This window comes from Aotus nancymaae, unplaced genomic scaffold (assembly GCF_030222135.1).
Source record: "Aotus nancymaae isolate 86718 unplaced genomic scaffold, 86718_ANA_hifiasm-v0.15.2.pri h1tg000092l, whole genome shotgun sequence".
In the NCBI taxonomy this organism is placed as follows: domain Eukaryota; kingdom Metazoa; phylum Chordata; class Mammalia; order Primates; family Aotidae; genus Aotus; species Aotus nancymaae.
Genome location: NW_026988507.1, coordinates 10,420,491 through 10,447,740, shown reverse-complemented (window position 1 = coordinate 10,447,740; position 27,250 = coordinate 10,420,491). Strand labels below are relative to the sequence as shown.

General features: G+C 34.0%; 1 protein-coding gene across 1 annotated transcript in view; it reads left to right on the top strand.

Annotated features, from left to right (window-relative positions):
* The window catches only part of REDIC1 (regulator of DNA class I crossover intermediates 1), a 77,927-nt gene that overhangs the window by 15,440 nt on the left and 35,237 nt on the right, over positions 1-27,250 (top strand). The window contains exons 2-7 of the mRNA XM_012465625.2: positions 1,003-1,042; positions 3,811-3,949; positions 6,344-6,473; positions 6,857-6,905; positions 7,825-8,010; positions 10,272-10,387. Coding sequence (XP_012321048.2) covers positions 1,003-1,042; positions 3,811-3,949; positions 6,344-6,473; positions 6,857-6,905; positions 7,825-8,010; positions 10,272-10,387 — 660 coding nt within the window. The remainder of the gene's footprint in view (positions 1-1,002; positions 1,043-3,810; positions 3,950-6,343; positions 6,474-6,856; positions 6,906-7,824; positions 8,011-10,271; positions 10,388-27,250) is intronic.

The following is a 27,250-nucleotide window of genomic DNA, read 5'->3' as shown; positions in this document are numbered from 1 at the left end:
AGTAATGGGATTGCTGGGTCAAATGGAATTTCTATTTCTAGGTCCTTGAGGAATCGCCACACTGTCTTCCACAATGGTTGAACTAATTTACACTCCCACCAACAGTGTAAAAGTGTTCCTATTACTCCACATCCTCTCCAGCATCTGTTGTCTCCAGATTTTTTAATGATCGCCATTCTAACTGGCGTGAGATGGTATCTCAATGTAGTTTTGATTTGCATTTCTCTAATGACCAGTGATGATGAGCATTTTTTCATATGTTTGTTGGCCTTATGTATGTCTTCTTTTGTAAAGTATCTGTTCATATCCTTCGCCCACTTTTGAATGGGCTTGTTTTTTTCTTGTAAATCTGTTTTAGCTCATTGTAAATTCTGGATATCAGCCCTTTGTCAGATGGGTAAGCTGCAAAAATTTTTTCACATTCTGTTGGTTGCCGATTCACTCTAATGACTGTTTCTTTTGCCGTGCAGAAGCTGTGGAGTTTGATTAGGTCCCGTTGGTCTATTTTGGATGTAGCCGATATATTAATGTAACTGATGTTGCTCTAGCAATAAACTTCAGATTTTCTTAGATCCCAAATAGATTTCAACTTCCTCTCTATACTCTGCTGATTTCAGTAGAATGTTAAATATAAAGAAAAAGAAGAATATTGACCAAGAATATTGCTATCAGATAAGAATATTTCAGGGTTCTATTCTTTCCAATACATTAATTTTTTTCTTTTGCTTAGCTTGGCATTATAATTCAGATTTATTTTATACTTAATTATTCATCATATGTATGCAGTATTTTTTATTAGATCTTGGATTTCCTATCTAAGAAGATTTTGTGAAAGATCATACTATAAATACTTTAAGAATATTTTTATAGTTTCTTTTAAAAAAGTTCAATGATACTACACTTTTAGATTTTAACTTTAGATTTTCAATTCAGCTAAATTTGCAATTATCTTAAAGGTCATTTCTTTAATCATTATATATTTTATTCTGCTTCCCTTTTCAGGTCCAGGGTTCTGATCAAGCAGGAAAGGAGAAAGCAAAAGGTAAAGAAAAAATATTTTTATTTGTATTAGCCTTATGAGAACAATAACCTAAAGTGTTTTTCCACCACTGATACATTCACCTCACTGAAACTGGAGACCATTTTCCTTTCGTCTTCTACATCCTTGTTGATAGCTTGATTAGTCACTCATTTTGCTCAGTCGGAGACTTAAAGATCATTGTTGCTTCCTGCTGTCCTTCTAGTTCCAAAATGTATTCCAAATCTGACTGCTTCTCACTACCTGAATATTGGTATTCTAATTTAAATAACCATTTATCACTTAGAGTATAGCAATGGTGTCATAACCTGTATACTACTTCCATTTATTTTGTCTTTATTTTTTATTGCACTTACTGCATTCCATAGTAAGGTTGAGCATGGATATACCTTACAACTGAGCAAAGAAACTCTTGTACATGTGCACTTTGGGATACATACAAGATTTGTTTGGGTCATTGTTATGCTGAAATAGCAAATGGTGGGGGTCGGTGGGGAGAGAGCAGGAGAAAGAAGCAAGAGAGGGAAGGTGCGGAGAGAACCACCTCAACATCCATTAGCAGTACAATAGTAGAATGGTTAAACAAATCATGGCGTATCCAAGTAATAGTATAGCAGTGAAAACATATCAGCTTAGTGCAGATGAATCTCAAATACATAATGTTGAGCAAAAGAAGACACTCACAGAATATAAGCAGTAAGATTCCTTTTACCAAAAGTTCTAAAACAGAAAAAACCAGTAATGTTAATGTGATCAAAGGTAGTAAAATATAAAGAAAAACAAAGGAGTGATATGAAAGCAGGATGGCAGGATAGTGGCCATCTCTGGGTCCTTTTCCTTCCCAGCTATCTCCTTTTATATTGCATCCCATTCATTTCTCAGTCATCTTGCTAAGGTCAACAATGAACTTTATGTTGTTCAGTTGAGTGGATATTTTTCAGTCCAGCTTATTTTATTATGTCATCATCTCCTACACAGTTTGCCATTCCTTTTGTCTTGAAACAGATTCTTTCGTTCGTTCTTTGGTACATTCTCCAGATTTTATTTGTTTCTCTGGTTGTTCCTATTTAATGACTGTTTTCAAGTTAAAACTTGATTACTTAGTTTCTGAAAGTTTTCTAGTTCTTTTCAAATTGTTTTCTAGTTGTTTTTACCAAGTGAGACTTGACAAAAAAAAATTGAGCTCGGTCTTGTCAAGTAAATCAGTTAGTAGCATACTTCCTTCTTGGAACAGAGATTAGAGGCTATCATTATGGCTACGGAATATGGGACAAATTTCTTTCACATGTTTCCTGGAATAAAGGCTTAGTCCCTTTGACAATCTTTGTATTGTTCTTCCCTATTCCTGGAATCTTATACTCCTACCCTCTTTGGCTAACTCCGAATCTACATCTATCTTAGAACTCATTTCCTAAGAAATCTTCCATGTCCTCCTCCCCTCCCGCGACCCACCCTACCCCCCAAACAGTAATTTACATACCTTTCCTAGGATTTGATGCCATCCCCAATCACACTCAGTTGTATTTATTTGTGTCATCATCTTCCTCACTATGATCTTATACATCACAAAGTACAGTGCCTTTGTACTTTGTACAGAGTAACTAACAATTTCTTAATTCCAGGACACAATTGTAAGATCTAGCATTGACTGAGTTATTGTTTCAAGGGGGAAAATATTTACATCCTGAAGATCCTGTTATTTCATTGCTGAAACATAGTGTGATCTTTAAAATATATATTTTAGTCTAATTTGGGGTTCCAGATCACTCAAATGAAATATGAACAAATACCTTTTATCTATGTTATTTTGTAAAATAAGACATTTACTTTTTTGTGTGATTATTGGCCAGTCTCTTAAAGTTCTTTCAAGATTTTTATAAACTTCAAAGTTATAATTAACAATATTCTAAGATGTTAATGTGAAAGTGTCTCAACTTCTTAAAAATAAATAGAATATGTAACATTTGAAATATGACCTCTTGCACTAAATATGTTGCCATCTTGGCCTTTTCTCATTTCTGACAATTTCATATTTATAATTATATTTATATAATTATTTTATGAGTTATTTAATGGAAGAGATGTTTTCACAATTTCTTAATATCTAGCACATAATAGTTGCTTGATAAATAAATATTAGTTAATTGTTAAATGAATCAATGTTATAATCTGAAAGAAAAAGAATGGCAGTAAGAAAGAATAATAATAGTTCAAACAAAGAAAATGAAAACTGGATAAAGTGTTAATTATGTGCAAGTCTGGCTAAAAAAACAAACATCTAGGAGTCATGGAGGGATAACAAAGTAAATGAAATTGGCTTTGGTTGCAGATTAATTTGCACATAGCTTTTTTTTCTTCATTTCTGTTGACTTTTAATGGCACTCAACTGTGCATATTTTTAAGGTTTTCTATATCTGCAGAGTAGCATACTTCATAGATAAAGAAGTTTTTAGCCTGTCAGAATTGTTGTTCTGTTACCAGATTTTTTAAACTTTCTATATACAAGTAATTTCTAATCTTTTGATTTCAGAAAATAGCTTCGTAGCATTCTGTTTTAAAGGTTATGCTTAAGGAAGATCATAAAAGGCTGTGAAATTGTCTTTAGACAAACTGCAAATTATGATTAATTATAATTTATAAACATATAAAGATGATGTCACAAAATGTAAAAATAATAAGTCCATGACTTAACATGATTGCTTTTTTATTATTTATAATTCTGTCTAACAACACATGGTTGCTGCATTATTTTTAACTTTTAATTACTTTAGGAATATTTTGAAAAACACAGGTTAAAATCAAAAATGAAATCACTGGGAGTTTTATCTCCTGTCAAAAATTCTGCTGTCAGCTTAGACATTCTTAATCTCTACGTGGTAAATCAGATATCTTGCAAGAAGAAAATTCCTGGTAAGTCATTCCAGTTGCATTCTGTTTTGAACTTGATGTGATCATAATGATGTTTAGCCTTCTAATTAGTTTATAATTTTTGAGCTTAAAGTATATGGAAAGTTAATTTTAAAATTTGGTTGCTCTCTTAAATTAGATGCTTAGTTAATATCTGCTTAAAATGTTTTGTTGCTTAATCCATTTATTTTTATTTTCATGTTTTTGTATATGCTCTATAAAATTAATTTATTAGGTGTCATTCAACTGACTATAGTATAGTTGTTACATTATTCTATACAGGCAGGTAGTTGCCAAAGTTTAGCTAGAGAGCAGGGAATAATTGTTAATACATGTCAACAAATTAACTATTCTTTACTGTTTAGAGGACAGGTATTAAAGGAAGAGCTTGAAAGATTTTTGCCTCAATGACTAGTTTCCTATGTCATAACTTGAATTATTTCTTACACATTCCTGGGATGTTAATCATAGCAGTCTAATACTGCAAAATAAAGTCCATTTGGTCTTACATTTTGATTCTTCAAGTAAATAAAAAGTTTAATTAGAGTATATTTTTACTGTCTCAGAGGAACTTGTGTCTGATATTTAATTTTTAAAACCAGCGCTAAAATGAGATCATAAAAATAAGACAATTTATTATGAAGGTATAGAAATTGATCATATATTTCCTATTAATAGTCCTCATTTCCTTTCTTCTTCATTTTTTTCTCCCTCCATGGATAACAGATTACACAAGTAAATTTAGTTATACTTTAGAAAGAATAAATACATTGTTCATGGACTTGGGGAATAAAACTTTTTGTTCTAAATCTTTTTGATGTATTTACCTTTATTCCCAGTTGTAGGAGAATAAAAATACGTTTCCTCATCTATTGCTAGGTTTATGGCTAAAGCCTCAATAACAAAAGACAGATTAACAAGAGAAAAAACATACAGATTTATTTAGTAAGTTTTATGTGACACAAGAGCCTTGATAAGAAAGCTAAGATCTTAAGATTGGAAGAAATGGCTAAACTAGTGTATTTTTCATGCCAGGTTTAATGAAAAGTGGACAGTCCTCAAAAAGTATGATTGGATTTTTATAAGAATGATCAAATAGTAATTACCTGAGGGGATCTTAGCAAGGCCTTTTGGTTCAGATTCTTCTTTGTGACTGTGTTTTCAGAGGCAGGGATCTTATTTTCCTCCAAGTATAACCAGGGCACCTCTCAAATGAGGGTTTTATGGCCTGCTTCAGGAAAAACCTGAGAGTAACCTTCCTACTTCTGCTATTCTCTTAAATGGCAAGATGCCTTATTTGGGGATAATGTCCTGAACCCCTGTACTTTCTTTTCATTTATTTCTTCAGCATATTTTTATTGGCTACCTATGATAAGTACTCTATTGGGTGCTGAGGATAAAACAGAAAGCAAGCTTTATTAGTCAGGACTCATAGCTGCAAATGACAGAAATTCAAAACAGGTTATCTTTTTACTCCTTTAACAAGAAGGATGATGGTGCAGTGGGCCTCAGAGACAACTTGAAACAGGGACTTAAATACTACCAAGATTCTTTTTCACTTCAGTTATTAACTTTATTCTCTCAGACTGTCTTCATCATTGAGGCTCAAAACATGGCCTTAAGAAACTAATATTACTCATCTCCTCTAGTTTTGCCACCAGGGAAAGACTGAGAATTGTTTCTCTGGTCCCACATTTTAAAATCGCACTGCCAGAATGTTTCCTTGCGCTACTGGTACCAATCTCACAGTGCAACAATTTCACTTATAACTAGCAGAATGGGATACTATCATTGGTTCATCTTCAGTTGGATGGCTACTGCCAAATCAATTATTTTTTCCAGAGAGGCAGAGTTTTATTTTGTTTTATTTTTAAAGACAGGGTGTCACTGTGTTGCCCAAGCTGGTCTTGAACTCTTGGCCTCAAGCAATCCTCCAACTACAGCTTCCTTAGTAACTGGGATTATAGGCATGAGCCACTGTGCCTGGCTTGAGGCAGGGATTTTATAAGAAATAAAATCTACACTATAACCATGTACATAGTTGGGGTGGATGTATCACAAAAATAGAGTGGGTAAAAGTACTGACTAGAGAAAGAGAAAATATGTAAGAGAAACATAGTGTCTAATATAGTCTGAAGGTCAGAGAAGTCTTGGTGGAAGAAAAAGTAGAACCAAATTAATAGGGTGCCTATAATGAGGAGTATATAAGATGATGAAAACTATTTTAAAATCTCTGTGATAATTGTTTATATTGTAATGACTTATTTTAGCACTGGTAGAATGTAAATGTTTTAGTGAAATTTCTTAGGTATACATTTATTTAGTAAACATGATATATTAAACAGTACTTTTACAAGATTATATTTTTCTTATTTTAAAATTATATCTTTTTTGTAGAAACTGTAAGAAAACCAACCCATGTGAACATGAAGAGAGACATAAAAATGCCCCTAAGGAAGCGTGATTTAGAACTTCCAATGTCGCCTCACTGTGTACCTTCTAAACTCTGCCTTGATGATACAGACAAGTAGGTTTTAGCTAGGATTAATATTATTAGGTGTTTAAACTGGTTATCATCAACACTTTTATTCTTTGGAAAATGTGTAAAGTACTTACTTCCTACCTCCAGCTTTTGTTCCTTTGGCTGTTGACAGTATTATACAACTATTAAGACCTTCATCAAATGATCCAGATTTTGTACACAGAGTTTGACTTTCCTTATCATAAAAATGTCTATTTATCTCTAGTATTAATATAGTATTTATAAAACTTAGTAATATTATGACCCTGTAATGATTTACTTAGATTTTTATATGTTCTGTGTAGGATAGTATGGATTTTAAATATATAAAGATATGGTCAACTTTATTTCCATTTATATTTTTAACTTTAAATTTTTCTTTTCATTAGTGTAAATTATCAAAGACTAAGTAGCAAGGAAGATCTTGGCTCAGTTCAGGTAAGATTTAAAAAAAATTCTGTAAGCTATTTCAGCAATTGTGACATGCCACCTAATGATCTAAATGTCTGAATACTGGAGAAAATTATTTTTAAGAAAATTTTGAGTCTTTTAATTCTTTTAAAAGCTTTCCAGTGTGGGAAAGCTATGTTTTAAGAATATTTTAATTGATTGCTTATGAGAATCCCTTTGGAGTGCTGGTAATGTGACTAGACCTATGTTTGCATAACATTAGATTCTGCTTGTTACTGATGAGCTGCCAAGGATAATTCACTTAGGAATTCTTACTTTGGGCTTACATGATTATTGAGCAATTCATCTGTTCAAACATAGTAACCAGATTACTTTATATCAAATTGTGATGTCCAACCCTCGCTTGGATCCCAAGATTATTTCTCTTTCCAAGTATAGCAAATACTTTTCTTAGCAAATAAAATTTTAATTAGAAAATGCATAGATTATAATTAAAGCTTGAGACTTTAACATCTAATGTCTAACAGCTAATATTGTTAGCTGTCATGTTTTTCCCTTTGAATTGCCAGAGTTAAACTAGATCAGAAAGATAATGGCAATGATACTAAAATCCCTTAGAAATCGTGTCACCTGGATTGTGGATTAATGAAACTCCGAGTTCCTGTCTTTAGAAGGTAGCCTACAGGAGTGGAGCTTGAGGATGGAGAGGAGCAGGACCAGGGAAGGCAGAGGGAAAGGTGCTCTTGAGTATAGACTTCACTGATAAGCACTCTGGTCCTAGTAAGTTCTGTCAATTACTGATGGGTTGCCTCGCTTTAGGACTTTTTCTTTTGCAACTGCTGCCCTTTTCACTTATTTTAATTTTACTATTTTTACTATTTTGACTTTCTTTTTCTCTAGTTTATGTATTTTGGTTATATAAATGATTTTATCTTCTTTCCTATAGTCACGAAGCATGGACTCATATAGTATGCTTGACCCTCAGTTGAGCAAAATAGAGAACTACAGTTTCACTCCACCATCTTTTTCATCGGAGTTACCTTCTAACAGACATATTTCAAAACTAAATTTCACACTCGGAATAGCACCTACTCCTCAGAAACTTGCATATGAAAAAAAGCAGAATGACCAGGTACTTTTGAATCATTAGTTCTTAGCATTTTATATCATTATATTTTCATGAAACCTTTTTCTCTTTTTATAGATTTTAAATATTTGCATTTTGAATTGCTATAGATATAAACAAATTAGGAGGTAAATTAAAGATAATTCCCTTTAGAACAAAAACTTAATTCTCTGCACTGTAGAAGATTGTGAATCTCAAAACTGGAGTTTTTTTTAATTTTGGAATTTATCATTCTCTTGGAAAATTATTGATAATAAAATTGAAAGTAGTTCAGTGTGTTATAGAGTAACTGATGTTTATAATCACTGTAATTGATTAGTTGGTGATGTCATAATGACCCAATACAGGAGATACGGAAAGCGTCCTGTGAATAGTAATATACAGTTTCAGAGATGTCATAGTAGTCCCTTAACGTGTGAATTGTGATGGCTTGAGCTTGATTCTTTTTATGATTTGAAAGATGACAAGTTTTTATGTGAAGTTTTTCAAGTAACCCTATTCAAATATATTTATATAGAGATATGTAGTGCTAAAATGTTCAATCATTGTGTTCTCTAAAGTTAAAAATATAAAATATATATTAAGATTCTAAAATACATCTCTCATAAAGCATACTGGGAAATAATTTACTAAAAAATTTTAATTAAATATTACTATACTACTGTCTAATGGTAATGAGGAAAATGGTTATATAAACACTATGTCTTTTTAAAAGGAATACTTAGTTTTGAATTTCTCCCATTTTTAGCATGCAGTGGTTTTATACCATATTTATATATGTATTATTTATAAATCAATTTATAATTAATTTATAGTTTTAAATTTTATAAATTATAGCTATATATTATATCAGTTATATACATGCTGTATGATATAGTTATATGTAATTCCATTTTATTAAAGTCTTTATTAAAGACTTCCCAGATAAGAGAAAATGAAGTATTATATTCCAGTGACCCATGCTAGCCTTATTATAAAGGCCCAATAATTTTCGAATGATGTAATGAAAGACATTAAATTACCCATTCAGTTTGTATTTCATAAGACAAAAACCTGCATTCTAGTTCAGCTTATAACTTGTCCTTGCTCTGTTGCATAGTTTAAGGATAGAGGGTAAAAAACCTGTTTAATCCCTACTTAATTTTCTTGCCTTTACATATTATATACTGCAGATTAATGATGAATTCCAGAGAGGTAAATAACATTATGCTTAATATGGTAAAAGACTGAAAAGAGAAATGTCCCTTTTCAATCATAGTGTCACATCATGAAATACTAGGGAAGTACTCAATAATGTATTTGAAGGAATTTTGAAAAAAGTTAAAATAATTAAAATGAAATTATAAAATACAAAAGAAAATGAGTTGAAAAACAAGTTAGAAGAAAAAGTGGCTTGGAGTTTCCTGATCCATGGTTAAGTAGTATTTATCAAATATGGAATACTATATTCTCTTATCTTTTGATTTATTTTTTGTTTTAAGGAATAACATTTTGCACCTCTGTCACTCCCTCTCAGATATGTTATTTAGCTGAGACATTAGTATCAGCTCTTTCTGACTTTGGTCTATTTTTTTTTTCCCAAAAGACTTTCTGTATCTCTTTCTGAGTCTCCCCTCAACCCTGGCCTTTTTTTTTTTCTTGACAATTCTGTCATTAGTGTGTATGGACTTCTCATTTTTAAGTTTCATGAGTTATAAATCAAATATATGACATAAATAAATTATTGTTGAATAGATTAGTGTTTGGCCAATATAATAAGTTACATTTATAGGGTACTTTCCACATTAGCAAATTGATTATCTGATCTGCTTTTAATAATAGTCTTTACACTCTATCCCCCTTTTGAACTGAATAATACTGATACTCAGAAAAATTAAAGTAACAGTCTAAAGTTACTCAGTAAATGGAAGAACTGAGATAAGTACAGCTGTTTTCTTGAGACAAATTATTGTTTTCTGTCAGAGAAATTTAACTTACAGTTATTCAAGATCCTGATATCCTGGGGTTTTTTTTTTTAATTTTTTTTTTTAACTTGGAGAAAATGATTAGCTTACCATAGTATCAACTCTGTTATTTAAAAAATTATTCAAATACTGGCATTTTTTTTTTTGGTTAGGAAAGTGTTTATTTTGTTTTCAATAAGTAAAATTACTTTCTTTTAGATTATTTTTACGATTTTAAAATATAAATGTAGTTCGTTTGCATGACATTTTATGGTATGTATGTACATTTACTATTTTGGCAATTTCTTCCATTTTTTTTTTCAGCTCAGTAATGTTAACTGTTCTGATTCCTTGCTTTCCAAATTAAATAAAAGTCAAGATGTTCTCAGTCCCTCACATAAAACTACACAATTTGGGACATTATTTGAAAGATTAAACAGGTAAGGAAAGATGCTGAAGGAAATAAAGAAGGTTTAGCATTCTGTACCTTCACTTAGAAATTTGATTTTAATGGACACAAATATTTTTAGTTAAAAATATAAACAGTCCTAAGTAATACTTCTAGAAAAAAAAATCACAAAGTAAAATGTATCATTTAATTAAAATAGGTAAGTAATTATTTTCTAACATGAACATCTGCCTTTCATTTATTTAAGTGTTGTTGTTGTTGTTATTGTTTGAGACTAAAGTCTCATTCTTTCACCCAGGCTGGAGTGCAGTGGCACAATTAGCACACTGCAACCTCCACCTCCTGAGTTCAAGTGATTCTCATGCCTCCGCACTTGAGTAGCTAGGATTACAGGTGTGTGCCACCACAGCTGGCTGGCTAATTTTTGTATTTTTAGTAGAGAAGGGGTTTTGCCATGTTGGGCATACTGGTCTCAATTTCTTGGCCTCACGTGGTTTGCCCACCTTGGCCTCCCAAAGTCGTTTATTTAGTTTTAAAATTATTTTGGACAAAGGTATTTTGCACATTTTGTAGTCTCCATGAATTACTGTTTTATTTTTCTGCAAAAATGGTGATTTCTTTTTCACATTTTTGATAGTTGAAGAGAATCCCACTTTCATTTTCTAAATGTTTGTATATACAGTACAATAATGCCACCTTATCCACAGGAGATATATTCCAAGACCCGCAGTAGAATCCTGAAATTGCAGACAGTGCCAAACCCTATATATACTATGTTTTTTTTAAAACATACATACTTATGGTAAAGCTTAATTTATATTAGGGACAGTAATAGATTAACAACAATAACTAGTAATAGAACAATTATAACAATATACTGTTAAAAGTTACAAGAATGTGGTCTCTTCTCTTGGTCTCAAAGTATCTTACTATGTATACTGTACTTACCTATTTTTGGACTGCGATTGACTATAGAAAGTAGAAACTGCAGAAAGTCAAACTGTCATTAGTGGGGAATTCTGTGAATCCTAGACTGTTGTTTTAAAATCTATTAAGCTTGTAAAACCAGTTTGACCCATTGCTCGTGAAGTGATGAGAAACCTTGACTCTGTCATCCTTTCCTAGTTTCCTTATTTTAGTAAATGGTACCACTTTTCACGCAGTTGCTAAAGCCAAAATAAAAGTTGTCCTTGATTCCTTCCTTTCCTTCAACTCTCAGTATCCATTTCACCAAAGTGTTTGCCATTTCTGTATTTTAATAAACTTTAAAATTATCTACTTACATTTCTGTGTCTCTGGGTTCCATCCCAGTCTATGCCATCATTCTTTTTTGCCTGGAGAGTTGTTATACCATGTAACAGTTCTTTTTGTTTTTTTGTTCTGAGATATATTTTTTAAAAAAAGTTTTATGATTGTATAATTGATATAAACTAAACTAATTAACTGTGATAGTGAACATATGCACTTTCATAAGTTTTGGCACTGTCAAAGATAATGACACATGAAGACATTTATTATCCCTAGTAGTTTATTTGGGTACCTTAGTAATCCCTTCTCCCTGTTGCTTCACATCCCTTACACCTATCCAAAAGCAACCACTGATCTGCTTTGTGTTGCTATAGATTAGTCTGTTTTCTATAGTTTTAAATAAGACATCATATTGCATGTTCTTTTTTGTTGTTTGACCTCTTTTCACTCAGCATCATTATTCTGAAATTCATCTATGTTGTTTGTTGTGTGTATCTATAGTTCATTCCTTTTTATTGCAGAGTAATATTTCATTGTATGGACATAGCACAACATACTCATTTAGCTGTTCGTGGGCATTTGGTGTTTCCCCGCAGTTTTTGGCTATTCCAAATACACTTGCTATGACAGTTCATGTATAAGTCTTTGTTTTGACATATGCTTCATTTCTCCTGGGTGCAAGCAGAATGACTGGATAATGTGGTAGGTATATGCTTAAGTTTTTAAAAAACTACCAAACTATTTTCCAGTGGTATTTGTATCATTTTTACATTCCCATTAACAATTAACAATTGCAACACATTCTTGTGAACATGTGGTACAGTCAGTCTTTTAAAATTTAACCCATCCTAGTCAGTGTATAGTAGTATCTCATATTTTTGGTTTGCATTTCCCTAATAACTAATGATTTTGGCATCTTTTCATGTGCATATCATCCATTTGTGACTCTTTGGTGAAGTGCTTACCCTTTTTATTACTGGTACCTTTTTGAAGTACAAAAGGTTTAATTTGATGATGTCTGACTTACTAATTTTTTCATGTATTAATTGTGCTTATGGTGTCAAAACCAACAAATCTTTGCCTAACCTAAGGTCATGAAGGTTTTTTTCTATGTTTTCTTCTGTTTTATAATTTGAGATGTTACATGTAGGTCTGTGATTCATTTTGAGTTCGTTTTTATGTGTTGGGTGTGGTAAGAATCTGAATCCATTACTTACATTTGTGGAAAAAAATATTTTTTCCTTGCTTAATTGCTTTGACACTTTTGTCAGAAATCAATTGACTGTAAATATAAAGATTTTTTTTTTTCTGGAATCTCTTTTCTGTCTTGTTGATTATGTTAGTACCACACTGTTTTGGTTACTGCAGTCTTATTAGTTTTGAAATCAAGAAGTATATTAGTCCAATAATTTTTTCTTTTCAAAAATGTTTTGACTTTCTTAATCCTTTACATTTCCATATAAATTTTAAGTTCTGCTTGTCAGTTTCTGCAATAAAACCAAAAACCAGAAACCACACCTATTTGGATTTTAAGAGATTATTTTGAATTTATAGATTAATTTTGATAGAATTGCCATCTTAAAATAGTGACTTTGGCAGTCCACAAGCATAAAATGTTTTTCCTCTTTCATCTTCTTTAATTTCTTCAATAATGTATTATGGTTTTCAGGATATAAGCTTTGTTTCTCTCTTCCTAGTATTTGTTTATGGTATTGTAAATGGAATTACTTTGCTAATTTCATTTTTAGATTGTTCATTGCTAGTGTATAGAAATACAATTAATTTTTGTATATGAATCTTGTATCTTTTGGCCTTGACAGATTTATTATTAGTTCTTGTAATAGTTGAGTAGGGCTTTTTTTTTTAATCTTGGTAGAATATATTATCCATAAATAAAGATATTTTTACCTCTTTTCAATCTGAATTTTTTTTTTTTGCCTTTTGAACGTGTTCTTAGCCAAAAGGCCAGGGAGCAATTTTTAAGCAATTTTTACTTCTCTTTCTTGCTTACCTTTACTAATTTAGAGCCTCCAGTACAATGCTGAATAACAGTGACAAGAGCAGATGTACTTATTTTCTAGGGAAAAAGCATTCAGTCTTTCACCAGTAGTATGATGTTGTCTATAGGTGTTTCTGTAAGTGTCCTTTATCAGGTTGTGAAAGTTATTGTTTCTTTCTAGAGCATTGGAGTTTTTATCATGAATTTTGTCAAGTGCTCCTTCCATGTCTCTTGAAATTGTCGTGTTGGTTTTTTCCCACCTGTTAATATATAACAATTTATTTTCAGGTGTCTAAGCGTCTTGTATTGATGAGATTAAAAACTGCTTGGTGAATACCCTCTCCATATGTTGTTGGATTTTGTTTGCTAATACTTTATTGACAGTCGTTGTGTCTATACTTATGAAGAATATTTGTCTGAATTTTTCATTTCTTTGTAATTATCTAGCTTTGGTATCAGGATAATACTAGCCTCATAGAATAAGTTGAAAGTTTTTCCTCCTGTTTTATCTAAGAATTTCTGGGGGTTTGGCATTACTTCTTTTCTAAGTATTTCTTTGAATTCACCAGTGAAGCTGTCTGCACATGGGCTTTTCTTAGTGAGAATGCTTAATTACCAGTTCATTTTCTTTACTTGTTATGGTCTGTTCAGATTTTCAAGTTTGTTCTTGAGTCTGTAACAAATTTCTAGGAATTTGTCCATTTCATCTTAAGTGGCATGTTTTGTTAGCATTAAGTTGTTATAGTATACCCTTGAAATCCTTTTAGTTTCTGTAAGGTTGGTGGTGATGTCCCTTCTTTAATTCTAGATACGTGTCCTTTCTCTTTTTTTTTTATGTTGAGTGTAGCTAAAGATTTTTCAATTTTAGTGGTCTTTTTAAAGAACTGAATTTTGCTTTAATCAATTTTCTTGATTGTTTTTCTGTTTTCCATTTTTTAAATTCTACACTAATGTTTATAATTTTCTTTTTCTGCTTGCCTTGGTTTTAGGTTACCCTTCTTGTTCTAGTTGCTTAAGGTGCTGGCTTAACCTATTCATTTTATATCTTTCTCTCTTAGTACTGCTTATATGTCAACTAATGATTGGTCAGAAGTTGTGTTTAAACAGCCAGACCTAATAAGACTTCCTCTTGTATGCAAGACCTCACATTCAGCCAAGGATGAATATATACCTGAGGGTCTCTCTGGTCTCTCCTGAGTGTACACACAGCCTTATACATGTATGCATCCTCCTAGATTATGACTATTTGTTTTCTGTATCTCTCTATGAAATTTCTTCATAGTTTTTGCTTGCTCTTGAATATTACAGCCTCAGGGAGCTGCAGTGTTGGACTTCCCTGATGGTTTGCTACTGAAAGTATGGTTGTTTTTCATGCCCTTTCATTATGGGGCTCTCCTGTCTGTAACACTCATGGATCTCGGGATGGAGTGATGGTACAGCTCCAGGTTAAAACTCTATGGACACCTCCTATTTCTACTAAGGCTCAGTACTTTTCTTAAAGTACTGCTTCTCAGTTTGTTGTGTGCCTTTGGCTACATCACACATTCTGAAATGGTTGTTTTTGCACATTTTTTCTGGTTCTAACATTGCATTTAGGGGAGAGTCTTTGCCAAATTGCTTACTCTACCATCTCAGGGGGTCCTGCCCCACATCAGTTTTTTTTTTTTCTTCTAATGTTAAACCAACCTTGTATTCCTGTGATAAATGTCAGCTGTCACAGTATGTTATTCTTGTTATGTATTCTTGGCTTTGATTTGGTAAAATTTTGTTAGGAAATTTTGCATTAGTCTTCATGAGGAATGTTATTTTGCACGTTTCTTTTCTTATACTATCTTGGTCTGATTTTGATCAGTATAATGCCAATGTCATAGAATGAGCTGGGATGTATTCCATCCTTTTAAATTTTCTAGAAGAGGTTGTATAGAAAGCATATATAGTCATGTGCTGCATAACAATGTTTAGGTCAACAATGAATGGCATATGTGATGGTGGTCCCATAAGTTTGCAATGGAGCTGAAAAATTCCTACCATCTGGTGACATCAAAGCTGTTGTAAAGTTGTAGGACAACTTGTTACTCATGTGTTTGTGGTGATGGTGGTATTAACAAAGCTGCCAGTCATATAAAAATGTAGCATATAAAATTATGTATACTACATAATTGATAATGATAATAAATGACTTGTTAATGGTTTATGTATTTATTATACTATTCATTGTTATTTTAGAGTATGCTCCTTCTACTTATTAAAAAAAAAGTTAATTGTAAAACAGCTTGAGGCAGCTCCTTTAGGAGGTATTTCAGAAGAAGGCATTGTTATCACAGGAAGTAACAGTACCCTGCGAATCAGTGCCCCTGAAGACCTTCCAGTGGGATAAGATGGGGAAGTGAAAGACAGTGATATTGATGATCCTGACCCTGTGTAGACCTAGGCTAATGTATGTTTAAGTCCTAGTTTTTAACAAAAAAGGTTAAAAGTAAGGAAAAAATTTTAAAAATAGAAAAAAGCTTATAGAGCAAGAAGAAAGAAAAATATTTATGCACAGCTCTACAACGTGTTTGTTTTAGGCTAAATTTTTTAGAGTCAAAAAGTTTAGAAAATTATAACATAAAGCTACAGTAAGCTAAGGTTAATTTGTTTTTGAGGAAAGAAATTTTTAAAAATAAATTTACTGAAGCATAAGTGTAGAGTGTGTATAAAGTCTGCAGTAGTGTATAGTAATGTCTTAGGCCTTCATATTCACTCCCTACTCACTCACTGATTTACCCAAAACAACTTCCATCCTGCAAGCTCCATTCATCGTAAGTGTCTTTTGCAGATGTACCTTTAAAAAAAATTTTATACTCTATTTTTTTACGATATGTTTTCTATGTTTAGATACACAAATATAATTGTGTTACACTTGCCTACAGTATTGTGCTGTAGGCAGCTGTGCTGTAGGGAATACTGTACAGCTTTCTAGCTTAGGAGCAGAAGTCCATAATATATAACTTAGGTGTGTCGTGGGCGATGACATCTAGGTTTGTGTAAATACACTCTATGATGTTTCCACAATGACATTGCCTAAGGACACATTTTTTAGAATGTATACTGTTGTTAAGTGATACATGATTGCAATTTCTAACTTAAATTGTAAAATTAGTCAGTGAAGCCATGTGAGTACTGGTGTTCTTTTTGTAGGAAGGTTTTTTATTATAGTTTTAAGTTTTTACTAAACACAGGGCTAGTCAATCAGATAATTTGTTCTTGTGTGAGCTTTGGCAGTTGTGTCTTACAAAGAATGTATTTGTTTTGTCTACCTTGTAGAATTTATTGACATAAGGTTATTCATAACATTCTCTTATTGATTGTTTGAAATCTTTACCATCTGTAGCACTGTCTTCTTTCTCATTACTGAGATTATTTTTCTCTAGTTATTCTCTATTTTCTTCTGACTACCTGATTACAGCAATATTAATTTTATTTATGTTCTCACAGAATTATCTTTTAGTTTCACAAGTCTTTTATTTTTCTATTTTGAAAAATTGCATTGAATTCTGCTTCTCTATTATTTCCTTTTATTTGCTTATTTTGCATTTAATTTTATCTAGTTTTTTTCAAGTTAAGAGGTAACATCATTGGTTTGAAACTATTCTTCTTTTCTAATAGGCATAAATTTAGGTTCTTTAACCATAATTTAGAGCTATAAATTTTCTACTAAGTGCTGCTTTTAGTGTATCTTACAAAGTTTGAAATATTATGTTTTTATTTTTATTCAGATCAAAATATGTGTTTGTTTATTTGTTTTTGAGGTGGAGTTTTGCTCTTGTTGCCCAGGCTGGAGTGCAGTGGTGCAATCTTGGCTCACTGCAACCTCTGTCTCCCGGGTTCAAATGATTCTCCTGCCTCAGCCTCCTAAATCGCTGAGAATACAGGTGTGTGCTACCACACCCAGCTGAATTTTGTATTTTTTTTTGGTAGAGATGGGGTTTTACCATGTTGGCCAGGATGATCTTGATCTCTTGACCTCGTGGTCTGCCCACCTCAGCCTCCCAAAGTGCTGGGATTACAGGCGTGAGCCACTGCATCTGGCCCCAAAATATGTTTTTTGTTTGTTTGTTTGTTGAGACATCTCCCTCTGTTGCCCAGACTGGAGTGCAGTGGTGTGATCTTGGCTCACTACAACCTCTGCCTCCTGGGTTCAAGTGATTCTCCTGCCTTAGCCTCCCAAGTAGCTGGGATTACAGGGCCTGCCACCACGCCTGGCTAATTTTTAAAAATATTTTAGTAATGTCAGGGTTTCACCATGTTGGCCAGGCTGGTCTTGAACTCCTGACCTCAAGTGATCCACCTACCTCGGCCTCCCAAAGTGCTGGGATTATAGGCTTGAGCCACCATGCCCAGCCTAGACCAAAATAAGTTCTAATTTTTCTTTGGATTTCTTTTTAAATCCATGTTATTTAGAAATTTGGTGTTTGGTTCCCAGAAACTAAGACTTTCCCATTATCTTTCTTCCTTTGTGGAAAGTGAACATACTTTGTATGATTTGATCATTCCAGATTTATTGAGATTGGTATTGTGGCTAAGAATATGGTTTACATTTAATATGACAATGTATATGTTTGGGTTTAAGTCTGTCCTCTTGCTATTTGTATTTTCTCTGCCCCTTTGCCTCTTTTTCTACTTTTATTTGATTTAAGTATTTTTTATGACTTCTTTTGGTCTCTTTTTTTGTTTATTAGCTATAATTCTGTTCCATTATTGATTGCTTTAGACATTATAGAATATATATTAATATATCACAGATTATCTTCAAATTACACTATCAGGGATAGTATAAGAATCTTACAGTAGTATACTTTTAATTTCTTCTCTCCTTTGGCCTTTATGTTATATTCATGCACTTTATTTATGTGTATGTTATAAACCCAATAATGCAGTGTTGTTTTATTTTAAATAAAGCTAAATAAGAAAATGTTTTTCTTATATTTAAGCACAGTTATTATTTTTAGTGGTCTTCATCATTTTGTGTAGATCTAGTTTTCCATCTGATGTCATTTTCTGTTTGAAAGACATTTCTTATGTTGTAGATGTGGTGGTTATTGTTCTAATCTTTGTATATTTGCAAATCTTTATTTTGCTCTGTTTTTGAAAGATGTCTTTTGACTTGGTGTAGTTTCAAATTAGAAGTTTGCTGTCATTATCCTAATATCTGTATATTTAATATAATTTTTATCTTAAATCATGATTTTTTTTATCGTTGGTTTCTATTCTTTGATTAAGATATTTTTTTCTATTTCTTATGTTTGGGTTTTGTTGATCTTGGATTTATGGACTTACTATTTTTATCAAATTTGAAATTTTTTCAGCCATTATTTCTTCAAATATTTTTTCTGACTCCTTTCCTTTTCCTTGGGGGACTCAATAAATTAGTCTACTTGAAATCTCAGTTGACTGATGCTGTTTTATTTTTTCCAGTCTTTTTTCTCTCATTGTTTTATTTACGTAGATTATATTACTATATCTTCAAAATCCCTAATTGTATCTTCCATGTTGTCTTATCTGCTGGTAATCCTATCCAGTGTAATTTTCATCTCTAGAACTTTGATTGAGCTTTTCTTTTTAATCTTCCATGTATCTATTAAGCATGTTCAGTCTTTCTTCTATCTTTTTCAATACAGGAAATATAGTTATGATCACTATTTTAATGTCCTTGTCTATGAATTCCATTATTTTTGTCATTTTGTGATCCGTTTTTAATAATTCATTTTGTTTCCTACAGATTTTCTCTTTCTTTTTATCCCTGGTAATTTTGTTGGATTCTATACATTGTGGATTTCTATCTTTATGGTTGTTGGACATTTTTATTTTCCTGCACATCATCCCATAAATTGTTCAGGTACTTGGAAACAGTATGATCTTATTAAGGCTTGGTTTTACATTTTGTTAAGCAGGACCAATAAGCCTTCAGTTTGTAGCTAATTTTGCTCCACTGGTGAGGCAATACCCTTCTCAATACTTTCTTGATTTCCCTTGAATTATGAAGTTTTCCACTCTAGTGAGTGGAAACAAAATTTTCCCAGCCTTAGTGAGCACCCAAGATTTTTCTATTTTTTTCATCTTGGGTGGTACTTTTCACAGCCTTCGGCAATTACTTCACATGCATGTGCCGATTGGTATTTAGTTGAACCCTTGAGAAGAACACTCTGTAGATCTCCAGAGCTCTTACTCTTTGAAGCACTCTCTAGCTGGGCTCTGACTGAGCTCTCCTTCCTTGTTCTGTGGCTTGAATATTCTCCAGACAATAACCTAGGAACAATAGTAGGGTTCTCCTCATTTGTTTTCTCTCTCTCAGGGATCATTATCTTGCTTACCTGGTCTCTTGTGACTGAAAACTGTTGTCTCATATATTTTGTTCTGTTTTTTTTTTTAATTTTTTTTATTGATGCATATTATTTAATGTTGTACATATTAATGGGGTACATGTGATATGTTGTTACATGCATAGAATTTGTAATTATCAAGTCAGGGTATTTAGGACATCCATTACCATGAACATTGATCATTTTTATGTGTTGAGCACATTTTAAGTCCTCTTCTCTAGCTATTTTGAAATGTATAATACATTTTTGTTAACTACAGCACCCTACACCACTATCAAACATTAGAACTTATTCATTCTATCTAATTATATGTATCCATTAAACCTCCCTTTGTACCCCTTTCTTTCCCCCTGCACATATACCTGCATCATTTCCAGCCTCTGGTAGCTATCATTCTACTCCACCCCGAAGAGATAAACTCTTTTAGCTTTTACATGTGAGTGATTACATGTGCTATTTGTCTTTCTGTGCCTGGCTTGTTTCACTTAACATAATGACCTCCAGTTCCATCCATGTTGCTGCAGATGATACAATTTCATTCTTTTTTAATAGATGGATAGTATTCTGTTTTGTAAATTTACCACATTTTTATTATCCATTTCATCTACTGAAGTATATATAGGTTGATTCCGTATCTTTGCTATTGTGTATAGTGCTGTAATAAACATGGGGGTGCATATATTGTTTTGATAGACTGTTTTCCTTTTCTTTGGGTAGATACTCAGTAGAAGGGTTGCTGGGTCACACTGCCATTCTATTTTTAGTTTTTTTTTTAAAGTCTCCGCACTGTTTCCATAATGACAGTACTAATGTACATTCTCACCAGCAATGTATGAGAGTTCTCTTTTCTCCGTGTCCTTGCCATTTGTCATTTTTTAAAATAATAGCCATTCTAACTGAAATAAGAGGATACCTTATTGTGATTTTGATTTGCATTTCCCTGATGATTACTGATGTTGTTCATTTTTTTATAGACCTTTTGGCCATTTGTTTGTCTTCTTTTGAGAAGTGTCTGTATCCTTTGCCCACTTTTTAATGGGATTGTTCGTGTTTTTGCTGTTGAGTCAGTTGAGTTTCTTGTATACTCTGGATATTAGTTCTTTGTAAGAGTAATAGTTTGCAAATATTTTCTTTCATTCAACAGATTGTCTCTTCACTCTGATGATTGTTTCCTTTACTGTGAAGAAGTTTTTATTTAACATAGTCCTACTTATCTATTTTTTTTCTTGTTGTCTCTGCTTTTGAAGTCTTAGTCATAAAATCTTTGCCTAGACCAATGTCCTGGAGTGTTTCCTTTGTATTTTCTTCTTATAGTTTTACCATTTCAAGCTATACATTTAAATCTTTAATATTTTGAGTTGATTTTTGCAAATGGTGAGAAGTAGTAGTCTAGTTAAATTCTTCCACATATGGATTTCTAGTTTTCCCAGCACCATTTATTGAAAGTGTTCTTTTCCCAAGATATATTTGTGACACCTTTGTCAACAATCAGTTGACTGTAAATATATAAGTTTATTTCTGTTTTCTCATTTCATTCCATTGGGCCATGTGGCTATTTTTGTATCAATGTCATGCTGTTTGGTTACTATAGCCTTGTAATATATCTTGAAGTTGGGTAGTGTGATGCCCCAGCTTTGTTCTTTTTACTCAGCATTGCATTGGCTACTTGGGCCCTTTATTGATTCCATAAAAATTTAGGATTGTTTTTCTATTTCTGTGAAAATTTCATTGGTATATTGGTAGGGATTACATTGACTCTGTATATTGCTTTGGGTAGTATGGTTATTTTCACAATACTCATTATTCCAATCCAGGAGCAATGGATTCCATCTGTATCTTCTTCATTTTCTTTTATCAAAGAGTTGTAGTTTCCTTTGTAGAGACCTTTCATTTCCTTAAATTTATTCCTAGATATTTTATTTTTATATTTTGTAGCTCTATAATGAGATTGCTTTCTTGATTTGTTTTTCAGATAGTTCATTATTGGTGCATACAAATTCGACTGATTTTTGTTTGTTGATGTTTTGTCCTGCAACTTTACCGAATTTATCAAATCTAAGGGTCTTTTTTGGTGGAGTTTTTAGATTTTTCTAAATATAAGATCATGTCATCTGCAAAGCAGGACAGTTTCACTTCCCCTTTTCCAGTTTAGATGCCTTTTGTTTCTTTCTCTTACCTCATTGCTCTGGCTAGGACTTCCAATTCTATGTTGAATAGGTGTGGTGAAAGAGCATCCTTGTCTTGTTCGAGTTCTTGAAGGAAAGGCTTTCAGGTTTTCCCACTCGTATGATAGCTGTAGGTTTGTCATAGATGGCCTTTATTATATGCAGATATGTTCCTTCTATGCCTAGTTTGTTGAATATTTTTGTCCTGAATGGGTGTTAAATTTTATTCCATGATTTTTCTGAATTAATTGGTAGGTTAATATGGTTTTTGTCCTTCATTCTGTTAATGTTTTGTATCACATTGATTGATTTGCATATGTTGAACTATCCCTATATCCCTAGGATAAATTCCTAGGATAAATTCCTAGGAATTTATCCTAGGGATATAGGGATAGTTCAACATATGCAAATCAATTGATTATCATGTATTATCTTTTTAATGTACTTTTGCATTTGGTTTGCTAGTATTTTGTTGAGGATTTTTATGTCTGTTCATCAGGAATATTGGCCTATAATTTTCCTTTTGTTGTTGTGTAATTGTCTGGTTTTGATATCAGAGTAATGCTGGCTTCATAAGTTAGGAAGAGTTTCATCAGGAATATTGGCCTATAATTTTCTTCTTCTTGTTGTGTAGTTGTCTGGTTTTGATATCAGAGTAATGCTGGCTTCATGAGTTAGGAAGAGTTTCCTCCTCTTCAATATTTTGTCTAGATGATCTGTCTTATGCTTAGAGTGTGGTGTTAAGTCTCCAACTATTATTGTATTGGTGTCTCTATTTAGATCTAATAATATTTGCTTTATGAATCTGGATGCTCTAGTGTTGGGTACATATATATATTTAGAAATGTTATATCCTCCTGCTGAACTGATCTTTTTGTCATTATATAATGACCTTTGTTTCTTTTAACTGTTTTTGACTTAAAGCCTGCTCACTTTTGTTTTCCTTTTGTGTGGAATATCTTTTTCCCTCTCTTTACTTTCAATCTATATATGTCTTCACAGATGAGTTTCTTGGAGTAGCATATAGTTGGATCATGGTTTCTTATTCATTCCATGAATCTTTATCTTTTAATGGGAAATTTTAATAAGTTTACATTCAGGTTATTCTTGTTATGTGAGGACTTATTTCTGTCATTTTTGTCAATAGTCTTCTGGTTGTATTGTATTTCTTTTGTTCTCTTATTTCTCTCATTATTTATCTTAATGGTTTGTTTTTGTGGTGTGGTAACATTTGAGTCCCTTTTCTTCCTTATCTATATCTTTGCTCTACCAGTTAGTTTTATATGTTCATGCATTTTCATGATGGTAGATTATCATCCCTTCACTTTGAGGTGTAAGATTCACCAAGCAATTCTTGTAGGGCAGGTCTAGTGGTAATGAATTGCCTGTTTTTTTGTTTTGTTTTGTTTTGCTTTTTACTTGGGAAAGTTTTTATTTCTCTTTTGTTTTTGAGGGATAACTTTGCTGGGTATTTTTGGCTACCAGAATATATCATCCCTTTCTCTCCTGGCCTATAAAAATTCACTGTTAGTCTAATAGGGGTTCATTTATATATGACTACTTTTCTCTTGTTTTTAGAATTCTTTGTCTTTTTTTTTTTTCTTTTGAGACAGAGACTTGCTTGCTCACTGCAACCTCTGCCTTCCGGGTTCAAGTGATTCTCCTTCCTCAGCCTCCCGAATAGCTGGGACAACAGGCGTGCACCACCACATCCAGCTAATTTTTGTATTTTTAGTAGAGACAGGGTTTTGCCACGTTGGTCACGCTCATCTTGAACTCTTGACCTCAGGTGATCTGCCCACCTTGGCCTCTCAAAGTGCTGGGATTACAGGCGTGAGCCACTGTGCCTAATCTGTCTTTGACTTTTGACAGTTTGATTATAATGTGCTGGGGGATAAGACCTTTTTGAGTTGTATCCCTTTTGGGATCTTTTAGCTATCTGGATCTCTAAATTTCTTGCTAGTCTTGGGAAGTTTTCATGTATTATTTTATCAAATAGGTTTTTTTATGCCATTAAACTTTTCTTTACCTTCTGAGATACTCAATATTTGAATATTTTGTCACTTTACTGTGTCTCATACGTCAACGTTGTCTTTCTACATTTCTTCTTCATCCTCTTTCTCTTCCTCCTCCTCCTCTTCTTTCTTCTGCTTCTACTTCTTTTCTTGTTTTTATTCGTCTGACTGGGTTATTTTGAAAGACCTATCTTTAAGTTCTGAAACTCTTCCATTTGATCTATTGATGATTCTGATTGTATTTTTCATTTCATTCATGGACTTCGTTAGTTCTAGGACTTGTTTTTTGTGCTATCTCTCTCTTTGTGAATTTTTCATTTATATTTTAAATTGTTTTTCTGATTTCTTTGTATTTTATCTGTGTTCATTGTTATCTCACTTAGTTTCTCTTATATCATGATTCTGAATTTTTTTCAGGTATTTCATAATTTTTTTTTTGTTAAAATCTGTTGTTGGAGAATTATTGTGTTCCTTTGAAGGTACCATATTTCCTTGCTTTTTCATGTTTGTGGCTTTTTTTTGTTTGTTTATTTTTTCCTGCAGGCATTCTGATGAAAAAAGTTTGTGTTCTTTTACTGATATATGTGCACCAGATGTAATAGTTTCTTCTTGTGATTTTTTGGATTGACTTTCATAGGGGAAGACATTTTCCTGTAGGTATATCCATAAAGTTGGTGGGGAAGGGCACTTGGATTTTGATTCTGGATACATGCAGTAGTGTAGCCTCTGTATAATTTCTTCAACTCTACACATTGTCAGTGGTGTCTGATTTCCTCTTGACTTAGGCCACAGAATTATTAGAGGAAGCTGTGGTGAGATTTTTCTGGGAATGGGATGCCAGATGGGCCAGTCTTTGGGCCCCATTTGTGGCAATTGCATGCTAAGTGTGCCTCTTTAGGCTCTGGTGTTGACAGATCCAGGTCGGCCAATTTTTGGTCCTCCTGGCAACTTGCTCAGGTTCTGATTGTGTTAGTGGCAGACCAGGTGGGTGGGTAAGTCCTTGGGCCGCTATAAGCTGTATGTGGTGTGGGTGATGATAATCGTGGTGGTGGGACAAACAACCCTCAGATTTCCAAGTAGCACTTGGTAATAGTGGTGGCTTTGACAGGTTGGGCTGGACAGTCCCTAGGACCCTAGGTGGCGTGTGTGAGTGGGTGCTGGCACTGGTGGTAACAGCAAGCTAGGTAAGCCCGTCCTCAAGCCGGCATCTCTGTATTCCTTCCCAGGGCAATCTGCAGGCCTCTGGATGGTAGATTGGGCACTGGTGGCAGGTTTTCTGGGCCTGTTGTTAGACTCAGGTGGTATGCATACATGCCTGGAGCAAGATGTTCCCCAGGCCCTCAGGTAGTGTGCTTGGGCACTGGGGGTTAGTGCTAGGTAGGGCAGGTCTCTTCTTAAGTCCTTACAATGGTTTACATGGGCACAGGCTATGGTGGATGGGGCAGGACAAGCCCCAGGACTCTAGAAGGAATACTAGGGCATTGGTGGTGGCAGGGGGTGTGGGGCTGTTATTAAGCCCCCTGATGGTGCATGAGTGTGCACCTGTGGTGACTGATGGGGTGAGCCAATTCCTGGGACCTCGAGCATCATGCTTGGGTTTGGCAGATGCAGGTGTGTGTGGAAGGGATGGTGCCAGGCTAGGTGGGCCTGTCCTCAAGCCCGTGATGGTACATGGATGTAGGCTGTAGTGAACAGGGCAGGGTGATCCCCAGGGCTTGAGCAGTGTGCCTGGGTGGCAGTGACAACAGAGGCAGTGGGTGGAGAAAGGCTGTCCTCAGGGGCATGCAAGTGTGAGGTGGCTCAGCTGCTAGGGGGAGGCAGTATCTATCTTTGGTAGATGCCTGAGGCAGGCAGATTTCAGGCTCTGGGGAGAACATGATTTGACCCTTGGCAGTGGCAGTTGGTGGGGAGAACCTGTCTTCAGGGCATGCACAAGTGTGTGGCTGCCCTGTCACTGGGGAGGAGTGATAAGTGATAGCAGTTCCAGGCTGGCAGTTTTCTGGCTCTTGGGAGCACATGCTTTGGCATCCTTTGTACCAGGGGTAGTCTTCCCGGTGTGCTACACCACCTTTTCTCTAGTGTGCAGGACACTGTGGGCTAGAGTGCTGGAGGCTCTGCTGATCCGCAGGGTCTAACTGGTGTCTTACTGTTGCACTCATCCAGGTGGACATGGGAAAATGTCAGTGGGTGCTCTGAATGCTTCAGACTTTGGCTACCAGAGTAGGGGGAAAAAACACTTGTGTATGGCTTGAAAAATATAATAGACATAAAGTCTTGGGAACTCTATGGTCCCATCTATCACTTAAGAAACTTGAAAATTTGTCCTGGCCAGCGTAGGGCAAGCGTATATACCCCTTCTACTGCCACAGGTTGTGCTCTCTTGAAAGTGCCACCTCTGGGCTGGAGGCCAGCCAACTCAGACCATTACAACAACTCAGAACAAGCCTGCTCCAAAGGAGGAGAAAACAACAGCTAATTCCACCATTGCAATATCCTGGCTATCCAGAGGTCCTGAGTGACAAATTCCACGTTGACAACTTCACTGTTGCATAAGCAGCATTTGAGAAAACCAGTGCACTAAACAAAACTACAACCAAGGACTCCCACAGAGTCCATGTCACTCCCCTGCCATCTCCACTGGAACAGGTGCTGTTATCCATGACTGGAAGACCTGAAAATGTATCACATCATCACATCACATCACAAGACTCTTTGCAGACATTCTCCAGCACCAACTTGGAGCCTGATAGCCTCACTGGATGGCTAGACCCAGAAGGACAAAAATCACTGCAGTCCATCTCACAGGAAGCCCCATCTGTAGGGGGACAGGGAGAGCATCAAATCAAGGGATCACCCTATGGGACAAAAGAATCTGAGCAACAGCCCTTGAGTTCCAGATCTTTCCACTGAAACAGTCCACCGAAATGAGAAGGAACCAGAAAAGTAATTCTAGTACTATGATAAAACAAGTTTCTATAACACCCCCAGAAGACCACACTAGCTCACCAGCAATGGATCCAAACCAAGAAGAAATCTCTGAATTGCCAGATAAAGAATTCAGAAGGTTGGTTATTATGCTACTCAGGAGGTACTGGAGAAAGAACA